Source organism: Meles meles, chromosome 18, assembly GCF_922984935.1.
Source record: "Meles meles chromosome 18, mMelMel3.1 paternal haplotype, whole genome shotgun sequence".
In the NCBI taxonomy this organism is placed as follows: Eukaryota; Metazoa; Chordata; class Mammalia; order Carnivora; family Mustelidae; genus Meles; species Meles meles.
In genome coordinates this window covers 38,078,310-38,093,283 of record NC_060083.1, presented here as the reverse complement: position 1 = coordinate 38,093,283, position 14,974 = coordinate 38,078,310, and the positions used below count along the sequence as shown (strand labels likewise).

General features: G+C 47.4%; 2 protein-coding genes across 7 annotated transcripts in view; one reads left to right on the top strand and one right to left on the bottom strand.

The window, feature by feature from the left end:
* Positions 1-2,335: 2,335 nt before the first annotated feature.
* On the top strand, positions 2,336-6,121 carry LOC123929725 (nucleoside diphosphate kinase B). The gene is made up of 5 exons (XM_045985721.1): positions 2,336-2,492; positions 2,759-2,887; positions 3,644-3,745; positions 4,473-4,585; positions 5,890-6,121. Exons 2-5 carry the CDS (start codon positions 2,762-2,764, stop codon positions 6,005-6,007), a joined length of 459 nt encoding a protein of 152 aa, XP_045841677.1. The 5' UTR covers positions 2,336-2,492; positions 2,759-2,761; the 3' UTR covers positions 6,008-6,121.
* Positions 6,122-11,270: 5,149 nt separating this feature from the next.
* The window catches only part of MBTD1 (mbt domain containing 1), a 69,453-nt gene continuing 65,749 nt past the window's right edge, over positions 11,271-14,974 (bottom strand). For all 6 annotated transcript variants that reach the window (XM_045985716.1, XM_045985718.1, XM_045985719.1 and 3 more), the window contains one exon: positions 11,271-13,882. In XM_045985716.1, the coding sequence (XP_045841672.1) occupies positions 13,764-13,882 (119 nt within the window). In that variant the 3' untranslated portion in view covers positions 11,271-13,763. The remainder of the gene's footprint in view (positions 13,883-14,974) is intronic.

The window sequence follows — 14,974 nt, the reverse complement described above, 5'->3', positions numbered from 1 at the left end:
ATCACCGTGAATCTACCACCTTCACTCCCCCTCCCATCTCATTGGCCAGAACTTCATGTGCAAGCGTCTTGCTGCAAGAGAACGTGGAAAATGTTCTTATCTGGGCACCCTCGTGGCTAGAGAATACTTCAGAGCTCGCCTATGAGAAGGGGGAAGCTAAGAATACATCTTTGGGACAATTACTTTTGCTACAAACTTCAAGGTTTTTTTCCTGCTATTTTCCCTGTTCACCTGGCTTTGGTAGAGGCAGGGGAGCTGGGGGCAACTGGGTTGGGGGCTGCTGTGTTTCTCCCCCTTCATTGGGGTGCACCTGACCAAATTGTAAGATTACTTGAAGGGGGCAGCGAGAGTTGACAGATGTACACGCTTCCTGACCGCGCACGGGAGAAGAATGAAGCACAAACAAGGCAGCTGTAGGAGAGAGGGAGCCGGGGACGACAGCTGGAAGGACTGTCACCCGGAACAACTCCTCAGTCCCCTGTTTATTAGATACAAGATGACCAACAAAGGAGAAGAAGGTTATAATTAGCCATAGGTCTTGTAGGTAAACAAGAAGGAATGTGAGTCATATGTTGATCACAAGTCTTACAGGTAAACAAGAAGAGAGGTGTGTCTGGTCCAGCAGCACGGAATTTGTTGAGCAAGCGCAGAGGCTTTCTCTGAGGCAGGGGAGGCTACTAAAAAAGGGAAGCAGGCAGGGAAGCAGGTGGTGGTCGGCCCTGAGAGAGCCAGGCATCCTCTGCTGCTCTGCCTCAGGGATGGCTTCAGGGACATGTATCATCCTCTCCACCAGAGGCCCGCTGCTAGTACATATTTTTTTCAAGGTCATCTTTAAGCATGCGTGCGTGACCGGTACAACTCCTCATTAGTTGTATTTTAAGCAGTATATTATTCTGAGGTTCTAAGGGACAGTTACATTGCGAAAGGATTTCCTCCATGGGGCTGGGGTGGGGTGGGGTTGGGGGGGCTACGTTCCTTCCAGGCAGCTGAGAACTAGATGCATTTCTGTTTCCCTGTTGGGGGAAAATACCCGCACCTTTGGGGAATGATTGTGTGTGCAGTGAGGTGGCAGGGTCACACCTGGCCCAGTTAAGGGCTGTCTTCAGGAAGGGCAGGGAATGTGAAAGACAGAAGGCTGCTATGGACCATACCGCAGGAGCTAGAGTGACTGGACCAATGGGGCAAACAGCTCTCCAGAGAAATCTCCAGTGAAATTCCCAGACCCTGTCCCACAGTTCACATTGGATAACTCTGAAAAGGAAGCCCAAATTAGGGCTCTACCTGGAAGCCAAAGGGAAAATTGGCCGTATCTTCTCCAGAAGGAGAATTGCGTTTTAATGCTTTGCACCTAGCAGTGTGGGGAGGCAAGAAGGTGTCACAGGGGGCTGGACTGGCCCCTTGCAGCCGGGGCCAGGTTTGCAGGTTGGCTCCGGGGGGCTCAAACAGACCAGGTTCCACACTCCGCACTGACAAAACTAAAAGGCAGACCAGTTGAGGCCGAACAAGAAGAGAATTTATTTCTGGGAGGCCAACACTGGAAAGACTGGACCCACGTCTCAAAGACTGTCTCCGAAGTGCTGAAAATACTTCCAGGTTTCCATATGGAAATGGACAAAGGTCGGTGTGTACCTGCAGGTGGGCACTGAAGGTCAAGTCCATCAGGGTCTTGGGGTTGGTTCTGCAGAGTCCTCCCTGTTGCTTGAGGGGGTAGTTTCGGTTCCCATCAGGGAATGCTTTGCCTGCAGGGGCTTCTCCCAGAGTTAAGAGATAAGCTAGGAAGAATTTAGTCACCTGGAGGGTTTGAGGTCAAAATGGAGGTAGCTGAAGTCTCTCAACCTGGCGGGTACTGGTTATCAGAGCGGTCGCGGCCAGCAGTCGGGTGAGGCCCGCGGGGCCCACCGTCAGCTCACGGTCCCGAGGAGGGACAGGCACGAGGCCTGGGACCATCCCAGGGACAGGCATTGCTGGACTGCTGTCCGCACCGGCGGTAAGGAGGGGCTCGCTGCCTCCCCACCAAAGCCGAGCACCGACCGCCCGACGGTGGGGAGCTGTGTGCAGACGCGCCAGGTCTGATTGCTGGGAGACCATTTGGAACCGTGTCAGGATGTGTCTCGGGCTGGAGCAGCTCACCGCACAGGGTGTATGAGTGTGTGCGCGCGGCCGTGCGTGTGGCAGCAGGTACTGCGGGGAGGTGGGCGGCCCGGACGGGCTGAGTTCCCGCCGCCGGGCAGCGCCCCCTCCCGACACTACCCCTCCAGGACACCCCCCTCAACCCTCGCAACCGGGAGAGGAAGCCACTTCCTGCTCCCGAGCCCCCTCGCCTCCTCGCCTGCCCGGGGCGTGGACAGAGGTCTCGGGCCGCGTCGGCCTCGCGGGTTGGGCGGCGGGGCGTCCGGGGTGTGGCCGTCGCGGGTCCCTCCTCCGGATCGGCTCCCGGCCCCGCCGCTCGCTCCACGTCTTGTCTCCCGCCCCGCCGCACAGCCTGCTTCCCGGTAAGGCGCTGGGGGCGCTTTTCCTCGCCGCCCCCCGGGCACCCCTCCCCCGCCTCCAGTGGACGCGCTCCCCGCCCCCCCGGGCCCTGCACCGGGTCGCCTTAAGCGGGGCGGCGGCCGGCGGGCTCGTGTCCCCGAGGAGCGGACGGAGGGGCCGGAGAGCCCGCGGGGTTGGGGGCGGAGTGGGGAGGCGCGGGCCGGAGGAGGGCGGCCGGGGTCCTGTATCCCCGAGGCCGCGGGGCCCTGAGCCGACCTGTCGCCCGCAGGCCATGGCCCACCAGGAGCGCACGTTCATCGCCATCAAGCCGGACGGCGTGCAGCGCGGCCTGGTGGGCGAGATCATCAAGCGCTTCGAGCAGAAGGGGTTCCGCCTCGTGGCCATGAAGTTCCTGCAGGTAACGCGGCCCCCCCACCATACCCGCTCCTGCGCCGGCGCGCCCACGGCCGCCTCCCGCGCCCCGAGGACCTCCCCCTCCCCCTCACGGCCCTCGCGGCGATCGCGGCCCTGGGGCCAGCGGGCACAGGCGCCCTCGCAAGGTTAAGCGGAGGTGACATGACGGCCCGGGGAGCAGGGCCCACGGGGAGCGGAGGAAACTGTCCCCCGGCCGGCCACGCGGGCCACACGTGCCCATGGTGCGGGTAGACGGAGCTCCCTCCGGTTTAGGGCAGGGCCCGCTATTTCCACACTTCACATGTGGGCCACAGATCTGGACCTTTAGGGAGAGGTATTGAAATCTTAACCAAGCCCATCTGGGATGAGAACATTCTCGGTTAGCATGTGAAATGTTGAAAAGGGAGCTAGAAATGGGTCAGAAGAGTTGACATGATCTCTCTCTGACCTATCTTCCTCAAAGGCAGCCAACGCTTAACAGTCCACATCCCGATACTCAAACCACCTGCTTTTTAGGATGATACCCCCGAGCAGCATTGACGTTTTGAGGGTGTCTTCATGATCAGACCAGTGATTTGGCTACAGGAGTGTCAGTGTCGGGGTTTGGGTGGGATTTTGATATACACCTTATGAATGTGAGCTAACATATGGTACAGGACTTGGCGAACCTGTCTTGGGGATGGGGGCTTCTGAGGATGGGATAGTCCTGTTTCAGCCTTTCCAGCGTACTTCCTAACGGCGACCTCCTGTTGCATGCCAGGCCTCTCAGGAGCTCCTGAAGCAGCACTACATTGACCTGAAGGATCGTCCCTTCTTCCCAGGGCTGGTGAAGTACATGAACTCCGGGCCGGTGGTGGCCATGGCAAGTGCTTGTGGGGGCCTGGACTGGGGGGCCAGGAATAAGGGCTGGTACAGAACCAGTCATCTTCCCCAGCCACTCCAAATTCCTTGTTTTACAAATGGAGCCTGCTGGAGTTACTCAGTGAACAGAACAACTAGGAGCTTGGGAAGAAAAAGCAAGGAGAAGCAGAATCAGGCCTTAGAAAAAGTTCTCTATGACTCCATGGTAGAAATGGAGCGGTCTCTTTCCTCCTCTGGCATTCATGTCCAGCTGGGAATGAAGAGGAGTAGAACGTTCAGGAGGGAGGCACTGAAGTCGGGCCCCAATTCTCAGAGGACGGCTCTTTGTTCTTCCTGTTCTCCCTGGACTGCACCTAGGCTTCCGTGGGAATCCTCACCATGGCCTGTACTAATGTCCCCTGACCCTTCCAGACCGATCACTGGCCTCTACTCCTTCATTACTGTTTGTTCTCCTGCTGGTGGCTGCCTGAGGTTCTTTCGTCCTGTTCATCTTCCTCTCGGGTGGGAAGTCCCCAAGTTGGGTAGCGGAGTTCTCTGTATGGGAGTAGTATACTGGGCATGGAACCCGGAGCATCACTATAGGCCTCTGCTGTCTAGTGCTAGGGCAAGCTGCTTAAGGGGCCATGGATGGGCCGGTCGGAAGCTAGCCCTGAGGCAGGGGTGAAGGTTTGCACCGAGGGTTCCCAAGTGACAGATCTGATGCAGTTCCTCTTCCCGACTGTTCCCAGGTCTGGGAGGGACTGAATGTGGTGAAGACGGGGCGGATGATGCTTGGGGAGACCAACCCAGCGGATTCTAAGCCAGGCACCATTCGTGGGGACTTCTGCATTCAAGTTGGCAGGTAAACCCTATGGGCGCGGATGACTTTTTCTCAAAGGCACTTCAGTGGGGGTATGAAGCATGGTTGGCGTATCCCAGATTTAGGAACATTGGAACTTCTAAAATTAGGTGGTGGCGATCACTGGATGGAAGTTTCTTCCATAGTTACTTCCCTAGGCTACCTAAAATTTTACCTAAGGCCTCGCACAAGGGATCTGGGTGTGGTAGGTCCCGTGGGACACAGCAGAAGGCGAGGAGTGGGGGAGGGCCTTGGCCCTGCCCCTAGTGGTGCAATGACTGTGGGTGGGCTGCTTCACTTTTTGGTTTCCTCACTGTATAAAATCTGTACAAACACGGGGCGCCTGGGTGGCTCAGGGTTAAGCCTCTGCCTTCGGCTCAGGTTGTGATCTTAGGGTCTTGGGATCGAGCCCTGCATTGGGCTCTCTGCTCAGCGGGGAGCCTGCTTCCCCCTCTTTCTCTCTGTCTGCCTCTCTGCCTACTTGTGATTTCTGTCTGTCAAATAAATAAAATCTTAAAAAAAATTTTGTACAAACACTTGGTACAGAGTTTTAAGATCCAAATGGAATAAAGGGATTTCAGGGAGCGTGAATGTTTGGGCTGGGCTTTGCAAATGAGTGTTGCAAGAAAACGCAGCAGAAATAGCCCTTGATCCTGCCTAGTTTGGTTATTGGTCTGGTTATCCCTGTTTCAAAATTCAAAAAGTAATGTTTTGTGACAGAGCAGCCTTGGGGTACAACCCATTTTGGAAATTTGGGAGTATAATAAAGTTGAGCCAGGGGATATTTTTGATCGAATACATATATAATTTTATCTATTTCCTTATTTTAAGAGATAGCATGTGTGCAGGGGTTTGGGGAGTGGGTGGGGGAGGGGCAGAGGGAGAGAGAGAATCCCAAGCTGACTCTGCACTGACTGCCCAACTCCCCTCACGGGGCTCGATCTCACGACCCAAGCCGAAATCAAGAGTCAGATGCTCAACTGACTGAGCCACCCAGCCCTCCCCAACCTAATCTTATAGTTGCTTTTAAGAGGAAATACTTTGGGGGTAGTTCAAGTGGCAGTTTGGCCAAAAAGGTCTGTAGTGACCATCCTTTGCCTTAGCCATAAACAGACTTTGGCACTTTAAAATGTGGTAACCTGGGGTGCCTCGGTGGCTCAGTCAGTGAAACGTCTTGACTCTTGACCTCAGCTTGAGTCTTGATCCCAGGGTTGTGAGTTCAAGCCCATGTTGGGCTCCATGCTGGGTGTGGAGCCTACTGTAAAAAAAAAAAAAATGTGGTAACTAGTAATTATTGTTTTTCTTAGGAACATCATTCATGGCAGTGATTCAGTGAAAAGTGCAGAGGAAGAAATCAGCCTCTGGTTCAAGCCTGAAGAGCTGGTGGACTACAAGTCCTGTGCTTTTGACTGGATCTATGAATAAAAGGCGGACAAAGCCTCAGTCCCCTTTGGCCCACTTCATTCCAGTGACTTGGAAGTAACAGAATCAATCTTTCTTTTCTAAAACCCACTTACCAATAAAGCCTTTGGAAACTGGTGCAACTTCCTGTGCTTACTTGATATGACCCTAGAAGAAGTGACTTGATTCCGTGGCTTTCATGGCGTTATCCAGAATGAAATTTTCCTGCTTGCTGTGGAAGAATGATCTGACCCTTCTCAGCAAAGTGCTTGACTCTGAGAGGTAGAGTAGAGAGGCTGAAGAGGACAAGCGTGGCACTGTCTGTCCAAACTGAAAAGGAAATAATGAAAATATCCCGACCACCGTAGAGGATGTAGAAATGCTTATTTTTGTACAGTGAATTTGTTGAAACCCGGGTGAAACACAGAGTAGTCAAGTTGTCCAGATTTACATCTTTGTTGACTGGTCACTGGGCAAGTTATGAGGAAATGGAAGTCTAATGACATCTGTAACATGAGGATCACCGCTGCACTGCAGGTTTAAGAGAATGTATGTAGTGCCTGGCCCCAGGTCAGGTGTGCCTTGCAACCCTGCCCTACTTCTTACTCTTCCCTGGGGTGAGATACTCACATGCCTATTTTTCTGGGCTACATTCAGTGAGTGGCTACAAGATTCTTACTGCCTGCTTTTAAGGTTAGTTCCCCTGGGATGGCACAGTTGTATGGTAACACCAAGTAGTATCCCTTACTATAAATGATTACTATCAGGTTTATCAGACTGGAGTCTGGTTTAAAAATTTGAGTTTTATAGGCTACCTGGCTCAGTTGGTTTTAAGTGTCTGACTCTTGATTTCAACTCAGGGTATGGTCTCAGGGTTGTGAGATCGAGCCCCGGGTTGGGCTCTGGACTGGGCATGGAGCCTGCTTGAGATTCTCCCTCTGCCTCTGCCCTTTTATTTATTTTTTTTTAAGATTTTATTTATTTGACAGAGAGAGATCACAAGTAGGCAGAGAGAGGTGGGGGTCGGGGAAGCAGGCTCCCTGCTGAGCCTGATGTGGGGCTCAATCCAAGTAGGCAGAGAGGCAGGCAGAGAGAGAGGGAAGCAGGCTCCCCGCTGAGCAGAGAGCCTGATTCGGAACTCGATCCCAGGACCCTCAGATCGTGACCTGAGCCAAAGGCAGCAGCTTAACCCACTGAGCCACCCAGGCTCCCTGCCTCTGCCCTTTTAAAAAAAAATGGAGATGATAGAAATATCTGGGTTTATGAATAGCTGTTTTCTGGCTAGGCATCTGGAGAAAGCTTTATATGCTAGTGGCACATAAAAGACTCAAAAGACACAATATTAAGATTTTATTTATTTGACAGAGAGAGATCACAAGTTAGCAGAGAGGCAGGCAGAGAGAGGAGGAAGTAGGCTCCCTGCTGAGGAGGCAGCCCGATGCAGGGCTCGATCCCAGGACCCTGAGATCAGGACCTGAGCCAAAGGCAGAGGCTTTAACCCACTGAGCCACCCAGGTGCCCCAATATTACTTTTTTTATGCATATGGGTTAGACGGCAAGACAATGACAAAAATACATTGACAGTTTGGTGCAAAAACTGTCAGGATTCTAGCTTTAAGTCAGCAGTTCACAAGTTTTAACATTTTCTAAATTATTTTTCTTCACGTGTAATATATTTGTACATGCTACATGCTCTCACCACATTAAGTAGTTTGATTACTACAATTATGGATGGAGCAGGCTCACGGATCCGCATTTAAAAAATTATTTTAGGGTCGCTTGGGTGGCTCAGTGGGTTAAGGCCTCTGACTTCAGCTCAGGTCATGATCCCAGGGTCCTGGGATGGAGCCCCGCATCCGGCTCTCTGCTCAGCAGGGAGCCTGCTTCCTCCTTTCTCTGCCCGCCTCTCTGCCTACTTGTGAACTCTCTCTCTCCTGTCAAATAAATAAAACCTTTAAAAAAAATATTTTAGAGAAAGAGAGGATGAGTGGGGGAGGAGGGGCAGAGGGAGAGAGAGACTCTCAAGCTGACTTCCCGCTAAGCTGGTCTTGGGGCTTGATCCCAGGACCCCCAAGATCATGACCCGAGCCACAACCAAGAGTCGTACACTCAACTGACTGAGCCACCCAGGCGCCCCATCAGATCTGCATTTTTAAAAAAAAAAAAAGATTTTATTTATTTACTTGAGACATAGCACAAGTAGGGGGAGCAACAGGCAGAGGCTGAGGGAGAAGGAGGCTTCCTGCAGAGCAGGGAGCTGGACGTGAGACTCGATCCTGGGACTCTGGGATCATGACCTGTGAGCCCAAGGCAAACGCTTAACTTAACTGCAGGTACCTCTGCATGTTTTTGAAAAAGACTTTATTTGAGAGAGAGAGAGAGAGGGAAGGAGGGAGGAGCAGGGAGGAGGGGCAGAGGGAAAGAGAGAAGCAGATTCCCTGCTAAGCATATGCAGGGTCCGATCGCAGGACCTGAGCTGAAGGCAGACACTTAACTGACTGAGCCACCCAGGCGTCCCTGGATCTGTATTAAGTTAATTATTTAATATTTTATCTATTTGTGAGAGAGAGTACACAAGCAGGCAGAGCAGCAGGCGGAGGAAGCAGCAAGACTCCCTGCTGAGCAAGGAGCCTGATGTGGGATTCGATCCCAGCACCCTGGGATCATGACCTGAGCCAAAAGCAGACGCTTAACCAACTGAGCCACTCAGACATCCCCAGATCTGCATTTTAATGTGTCTCGAAGTCTTGCAGTGACTCACAGGCTGAGGTACTTGGATGGACAGCAGTTATGGGCTTACTCTGTGTCAAGGCTGTTCTAAGGCTACACATACGAATTTATTTATAATCCTCACAACTCCCAGGAGATTGGTCCTGGTGGCCCCATTTTACAGCTGAGGAAACGGAAGTCAAGTTACAGAATTAACAAGGATTGTTTCAGTAAAAGTGGCTGGCTTCGGACCTCATGCTCTTGGTCACTGTCCTTCACTACCCTCACCTTTAGTGAAAATTTTGAGTTTGGAGGGTAACTGAAATCAAACTTGGCGTGGGCAAAGCTGAGAGGAATGGTGTGAACTTTGGAACAATTATTGAGTGAGAAAGTGTGGACTGTGGTGAGATTAAAGTTACTGGCTCTGGAGTAGGTTTGGATTTTGGACCTCATCCTATCACCCAGCTAGGTGTGTGAGAGCAGACACCTCCTTCAGAACCTCTTGTGCGTTCCATGAAACTCTTTTTGGGAACGCATATTAAATGCACTAGTCTCAGTAACAGTCCGCAAGAAGAAATCCTTTACTGTTGTCCCCTGATCTCACAAGGCTGGATACCACCAAAAGGGTAAAGTTAGTTTCGGGGAAACACTTGGTACTCTCAGAGCGTATGTTGGGCATAAAGCATACCAGGAACCTAGTTTTCCCAACGGGCATGTAATGGTTTCAAGAACAGTACGTGTATCTCAAAGCTCATGGGACTGTAAATGAGAGCCAAGCTGGGAATTCCAACGTACTAGGCAGCCATGGAAGCCATTTAAGGGAGAAAGCAGGGCAGAAATCAGGTTCTACCTTTTTCTTGCAGTGTGTTAAATTTTTCTGAAGTGTGATGATGGAATTAACCCCGGAAGACCCAATCCATCTATCTTAACATCCGTAAAATTCTCTACAAACTGCTTTTTTTAAAGTAAAAGCTGGATAATTTACTAATGACTTAGTTGTTGGTAAAGGAGGATGTCTTGCATTTCTTCCTCATGAAAACAGCCAGAGCCAGCTGGGATCATTTATTCACATCTTATGAATTTTGTCCGCAGTGGTTTAAGCCGCTGCCTTCGGCTCGGGTCATGATCTCAGGGTCCTGGGATCGAGTCCCTCGTCAGGCTCTCTGCTCAGCAGGGAGCCTGCTTCCTCCTCTCTCTCTCTGCCTGCCTCTCTGCCTACTTGTGATCTCTGTCAAATAAATAAATAAAATCTTAAAAAAAAAAAAAAATGTTTCCCAGGGGCACCTGGGTGGCTCAGTGGGTTAAGCCTCTGCCTTCAGCTCAGGTCATGGTCTCAGGCTCCTGGGATCGAGCCCTGCATCGGGCTCTCTGCTCGGCAGAGAGCCTGCTTCCCTTCCTCTCTGCCCGCCTCTCTGCCTATTTGTGATCTCTCTGTCCAATAAATAAACAAAATATTCAGGGCGCCTGGGTGGCTCAGTGGGTTAAGCCTCTGCCTTCGGCTCAGGTCATGATCCCAGGGTCCTGGGATCAAGCCCCGCATCGGGCTCTCTGCTCAGTGGTGAGCCTGCTTCCCTTCCTCTCTCTCTGCCTGCCTCTCTGCCTACTTGTGATCTCTATGAAATAAATAAATAAAATCTTTAAAAAAAAATGTTCCCCAACAAGCACACCAACCCCGAGCCCCCATGTTCTAGCTACAGTGATGGACTCTCCCTACCAGTGGTCTGCACCCCCTCTGCCATGCCGTGGCTTGGCCATGTACCTTTGTGCAATCCTGGCTCAAACGCAGCCACGTCCACACAGCCCCCCGCATACTGTTCCTCCCCTGCCAGCCGGGAGTAAACGTGCCTGCTTTCCCCTCACTGGGTCACAATTTCTGTGAGGAAGCAGGCATCTGGCTTGCTTGCAGAAGGCACTCAGTATCTTGAAGAAAAAAAGGAAACCCCTCAAAAACCAAAGTGTATTAAGAATTGCTCCAATACAACTTAACTTTAACATTTTATTTTGTGTAAAAAAGGGCAATTTAGTGAATTATTTTCATCTTGTACACAAAGTTATAATTTTAATGCTTTTCACATCCATGCTGAAAATTTGCAGTTTGGTAAAAATGAAAGGAACATAAGTTTCTCTGAAGGAATTTTTCACGCCATTATATACACTTCATGAGAAAGTCTCAAATACTTCCTCAGTGATCACAAGTTACCAAGAAAATAAAAGATTAAATTTGTACAGATATTGATCTATATATCAAATACATACAGAAATGATGTAAAAACCTTATGCAGTTTACTTTGACCTCTGTCCTCAAAAGATTTGCCCAGGGACAGATGCTTTTCTTTTGTATAAATGACTGTGGCTTTATTTAAAATATGAAAATCAAAGGAAGCAACCCAGTTTCATCACAGTATTTTTAAAATCCCTTCCCAATAGTAAAGGATCATTACCAAATATATAGCACCATAATACAAGTATTGATGGGAGAGGGTATTCACATCACGCAAAATTAATATAATAAAAACAAACAAACACTGAAAACCCGTGTTAGTATCCGTAGAATAAGAAGTTGATAACAGCTTTAGCTTTCCTCATACACAGCAAGGAAAAGGTTAAGGAGTTTAAACTACCAAAAATCCCCAATAATCCTAAGAGGAGAGAAATGAAAACAAACCCAAGGTCAGCAGTACGTTTTGAACCATAAAAGAGAATGGGGCTATTGGGTCATACGACTGGAGTTATGGCTAAGACATCACTCTCCTCTGCACTAACTTGTTTTCTGTTTATCAGCAGCAGGAGTTAGAGCCTGAACAATGAGGAGGGCTTCAGACTGTGCTGATACCACAGGAAGTCCTTGCCAACCTTTAACTGTTGGTCACGGGATCAAGACAAGAAACATCTCACGAACAGGTGGGACATTCAAAGACACTCAGAGCCTGGTTTTGCTGTATGACTGGAAGCTTCTAAGACCTGGCTACAAATGAGCATTGCGCACAGAACTAATTACCAGGCTCCAAATCAAATCCCTCCTGGTTTTACCCAGTTCCCCACAGGGCCCCTAAGCCCCAGGTATGGCCAAGCATGCCCTGCAGCTCCTGTCACGGAACCAGAGCCTGAGAATGAAGACCATGGTTAAGCCCTGCTGTGGAAGTCTTCTTCTAGGCTTTACGTTTATGGGAAGATTCTTAAAAGTTAAAGATTTGGGAAGTGTGAGGATGTCACATTTACAGTAGGTCCCTCTCAGTAAGGTTGTTTAAGATAAATATCCAGTAATTTAACAGCTGAATTCACATATATTTGACACATGAGAATCAACTTGGCGTTGATATGATCTGCATTTATGCCCCTAAAGAGTCAGTATTAAGAAATGTTGACATGCGATTCCATACATTCTTACACTATAAAGTAACAAATTTTACTTCCAGTAGCAACTACAAAACCTTATGTTATTAACCCCTCTTGCATAGAATGAGGTAAACCTGTGCGTATTACCAATGCTATTATTCCCAAAAGTAGAGCAATATTTTAGAAAATAAATTGCTGGTTTTTAATGTTCTATGCATTTTAATATTCAAACAAAAATCTTACCTAAAATGGTCTCCTGGGGCTTTCCATTACCATTTTTTTTAAAGCATTCCATAGGCTGAAGGACTTTAGAGGTTAATCATTTTGATTAATTTCTAATTAGCCCTACCTATATTCCAGAGGAGATGGTCAATGTTACCACTCTGAAGAGGCCAGGCTAAGACCCAGAAGCACTTCTAGAACAGATGCAATTAATTCCTGAGAGTTTAGTTTATGAACCTCACTGGTAAACGCTAGAGCTCTCTCATTCAGTCACAACTCAGAAAGTTAGAAAAATGCAGAGAGCAAACCTTTCACCAATTTACCCTTGTATCCTTTTGTTTTTTAAAGGAAGCCATGTGAATTTTAAAGGAGGGAATGTTTGAAATGGTCCAAATCAGTTATTACTGTTAAAATTAATTTTGAATACAATTAAAAGACAATTCATACTATATATATATATGGAATTTTAAGAAAATTAAATTCTCTTTCAAATTAGTTTTTTGTTTTGTTTTTTTTTTAAACAAATCCGGGATAGTTAAAAGCAGAGCTGGAATGATTTTGAATTCTAAACTGATTTTTGGCTTTAAACAACTTTTGATTGGATTCTACTGGTTATACAGAAGAACATCTGTTTTGGGGTGTGGTTATATTAAGTATTATCTAACAGATGGAGGGAAATGGCAGAGAACTGATCAGAATCCCTCTTGTAGCGTGTCTTTTAGTAAGGAAAAGAAAACGAACGAAGGACAATATTATACTTTCCCCAACCCCTCAATGTGTACACTGAGATCCTGTTCATCTGGTCAACCATTCCAGTTTAACACTTTAGTGTTAGGATAATTTTAATCATTTTTAATTAAAAGAGAACATATAAAAGTATCAGAGTTCTTCCAGTTTCATATAGAACTCCAAATAAATTTTCACAGAATGAAAAACATTTCTGTACAAACATTTAAAATGGGCTACAACAAAATGCCACCAAGCGGATTTAATTCCCCTTCCATGATCTATGTGGTGATGAACCCTCCACGAGAGGGGGGCTCAGTTGCATATTTCTGCAGCAAAGGAAGCTGGAGATGTGACTGGCCTAACTTCTAAAATCCCAAAAATCTCCCAACAGGTACCAAAAAAGGTTCATTTGTAATGACAGTTCATTTGCATTTACAACTATATCCTTCTTAAATCATTTCCTTCAATCCTGCTACCTAAACTTTAATCTTACCAAAAAGTTAGAATTTCAGTTGTTAACAATGCACATAAATCCAAACTTGGAAAATATTACAAAATTCTTTCAAAAGCTTCAAATACAACACAAAAATTGTCCATCTTTATAAATTGAAAAATTTCCCCCCACGACTAAAATAGTTTCCCCACCCACCTGAAAAATCTGGAACTGAAATTTTCTATGTTTAGCAAAATGTCCCAGTAGAATAGCCCCGCTGTACAGCTCGAGGGATTATAAATCAGTCCTGTGTAAAATTCTTCCCCTCCCGCCCTCAGTTTTGGAGCCCTCTCAGGGCTCTTGTTTGATGTAGAAGTTGGCAGAGCCATTGCTTTCCTGATCAGATGCTCCTTGGAGGAAGTTGTAATCCTCTCCGTCCATCAACTCCTCCTTCAGCTGCAATGTAGTCACTGCACGAAAGGGATAAATGTATGCGATGTTATTAAGCCTTTCTAGAATATGCAGATTACTTTCAATCTTCAGGTTCCACCAACTTTACATGTCTTCAATAGCTCTAAAAATTAACCCCCCAAAGTAGGAACACTTAATTCATTTTAATTTTCAAAGTATATCAGCAGTTAAGGAAAGTTCCGTAAAGGAACTGTAAGATACTGCACAATGGACATGTTCAATGAAACGGTCAAGGCCATAGTGAGCACTAATTTGGCGAGAACAATTAGAATTTTTCTTACAGTGAAGTATTCACTTTTATGTCAAGGTCTATACAACAATGACATATTTCTTACATTATTCTGAACTATAATATTTAAAATGAGTAACAACCCAATAAATAGGACTTCAATGCAGTCTTATTATTTCCAAGGAGTACCTTTATTAAAAAGACTCCCTATAGAAAAAAAGATATAAATCTGATAATATTAAAATAGTACTTATAAATAATACAAAGAATTCTATCATCTATAAGATGGGTATTATGTATATATATAACTTACATACTTATAAAAACAAGTGATAACTGGTATTAGATCACCTGTATTAAAACTAAAATCATGGAAAACTTGAGTAATCATTTTAGGCAAAACGAAGCTTGTCTGACATTGGCAATGAGAAAATCACTGGTGCAAAACAGTGAACACTGCCAATGGCATCACTTAACAGTAGTACTGCTGCAGTCCTTATCTGAGGACTTTTCTCCTTTCCTTTCTTTTTCCTTTCCCAAATTTTAAGTAGGTTCCACACCCCACAGGGGGCTTGAACTCTTGACCCTGAGATTAAGAACAGCATGCTTTACCCACTGAGCACAAACCCAACAGTATAGGCAGTCCTCAATTTATAAACAGGTCATATTCCAGGAGGTCTTCTGTGGACAACTACTTTCTAGTTTCTTTCTTTTTTTTCCTCCAGTTTCTAATATTTTCAGTGGGGCTTAGATTTCTTTACAGCCACTGAAGTCATGCTAGTTAGTTAGAATCCTTAGGGACAGGAGGGAGAGCAAAGATGATGAGAAAGAGAAATTTCTTCTTTGGGGGGCCCAGCAGTAT

Coding starts and splice junctions, on each gene's coding strand:
- LOC123929725 (XM_045985721.1), top strand. CDS start 2,762: ATGGCCCACCAGGAGCGCACGTTCATCGCCATCAAGCCGGACGGCGTG. Junction 3,746..4,472: donor CCGGGCCGGTGGTGGCCATG/GCAAGTGCTTGT, acceptor GACTGTTCCCAG/GTCTGGGAGGGACTGAATGT. Junction 4,586..5,889: donor TTCTGCATTCAAGTTGGCAG/GTAAACCCTATG, acceptor TGTTTTTCTTAG/GAACATCATTCATGGCAGTG.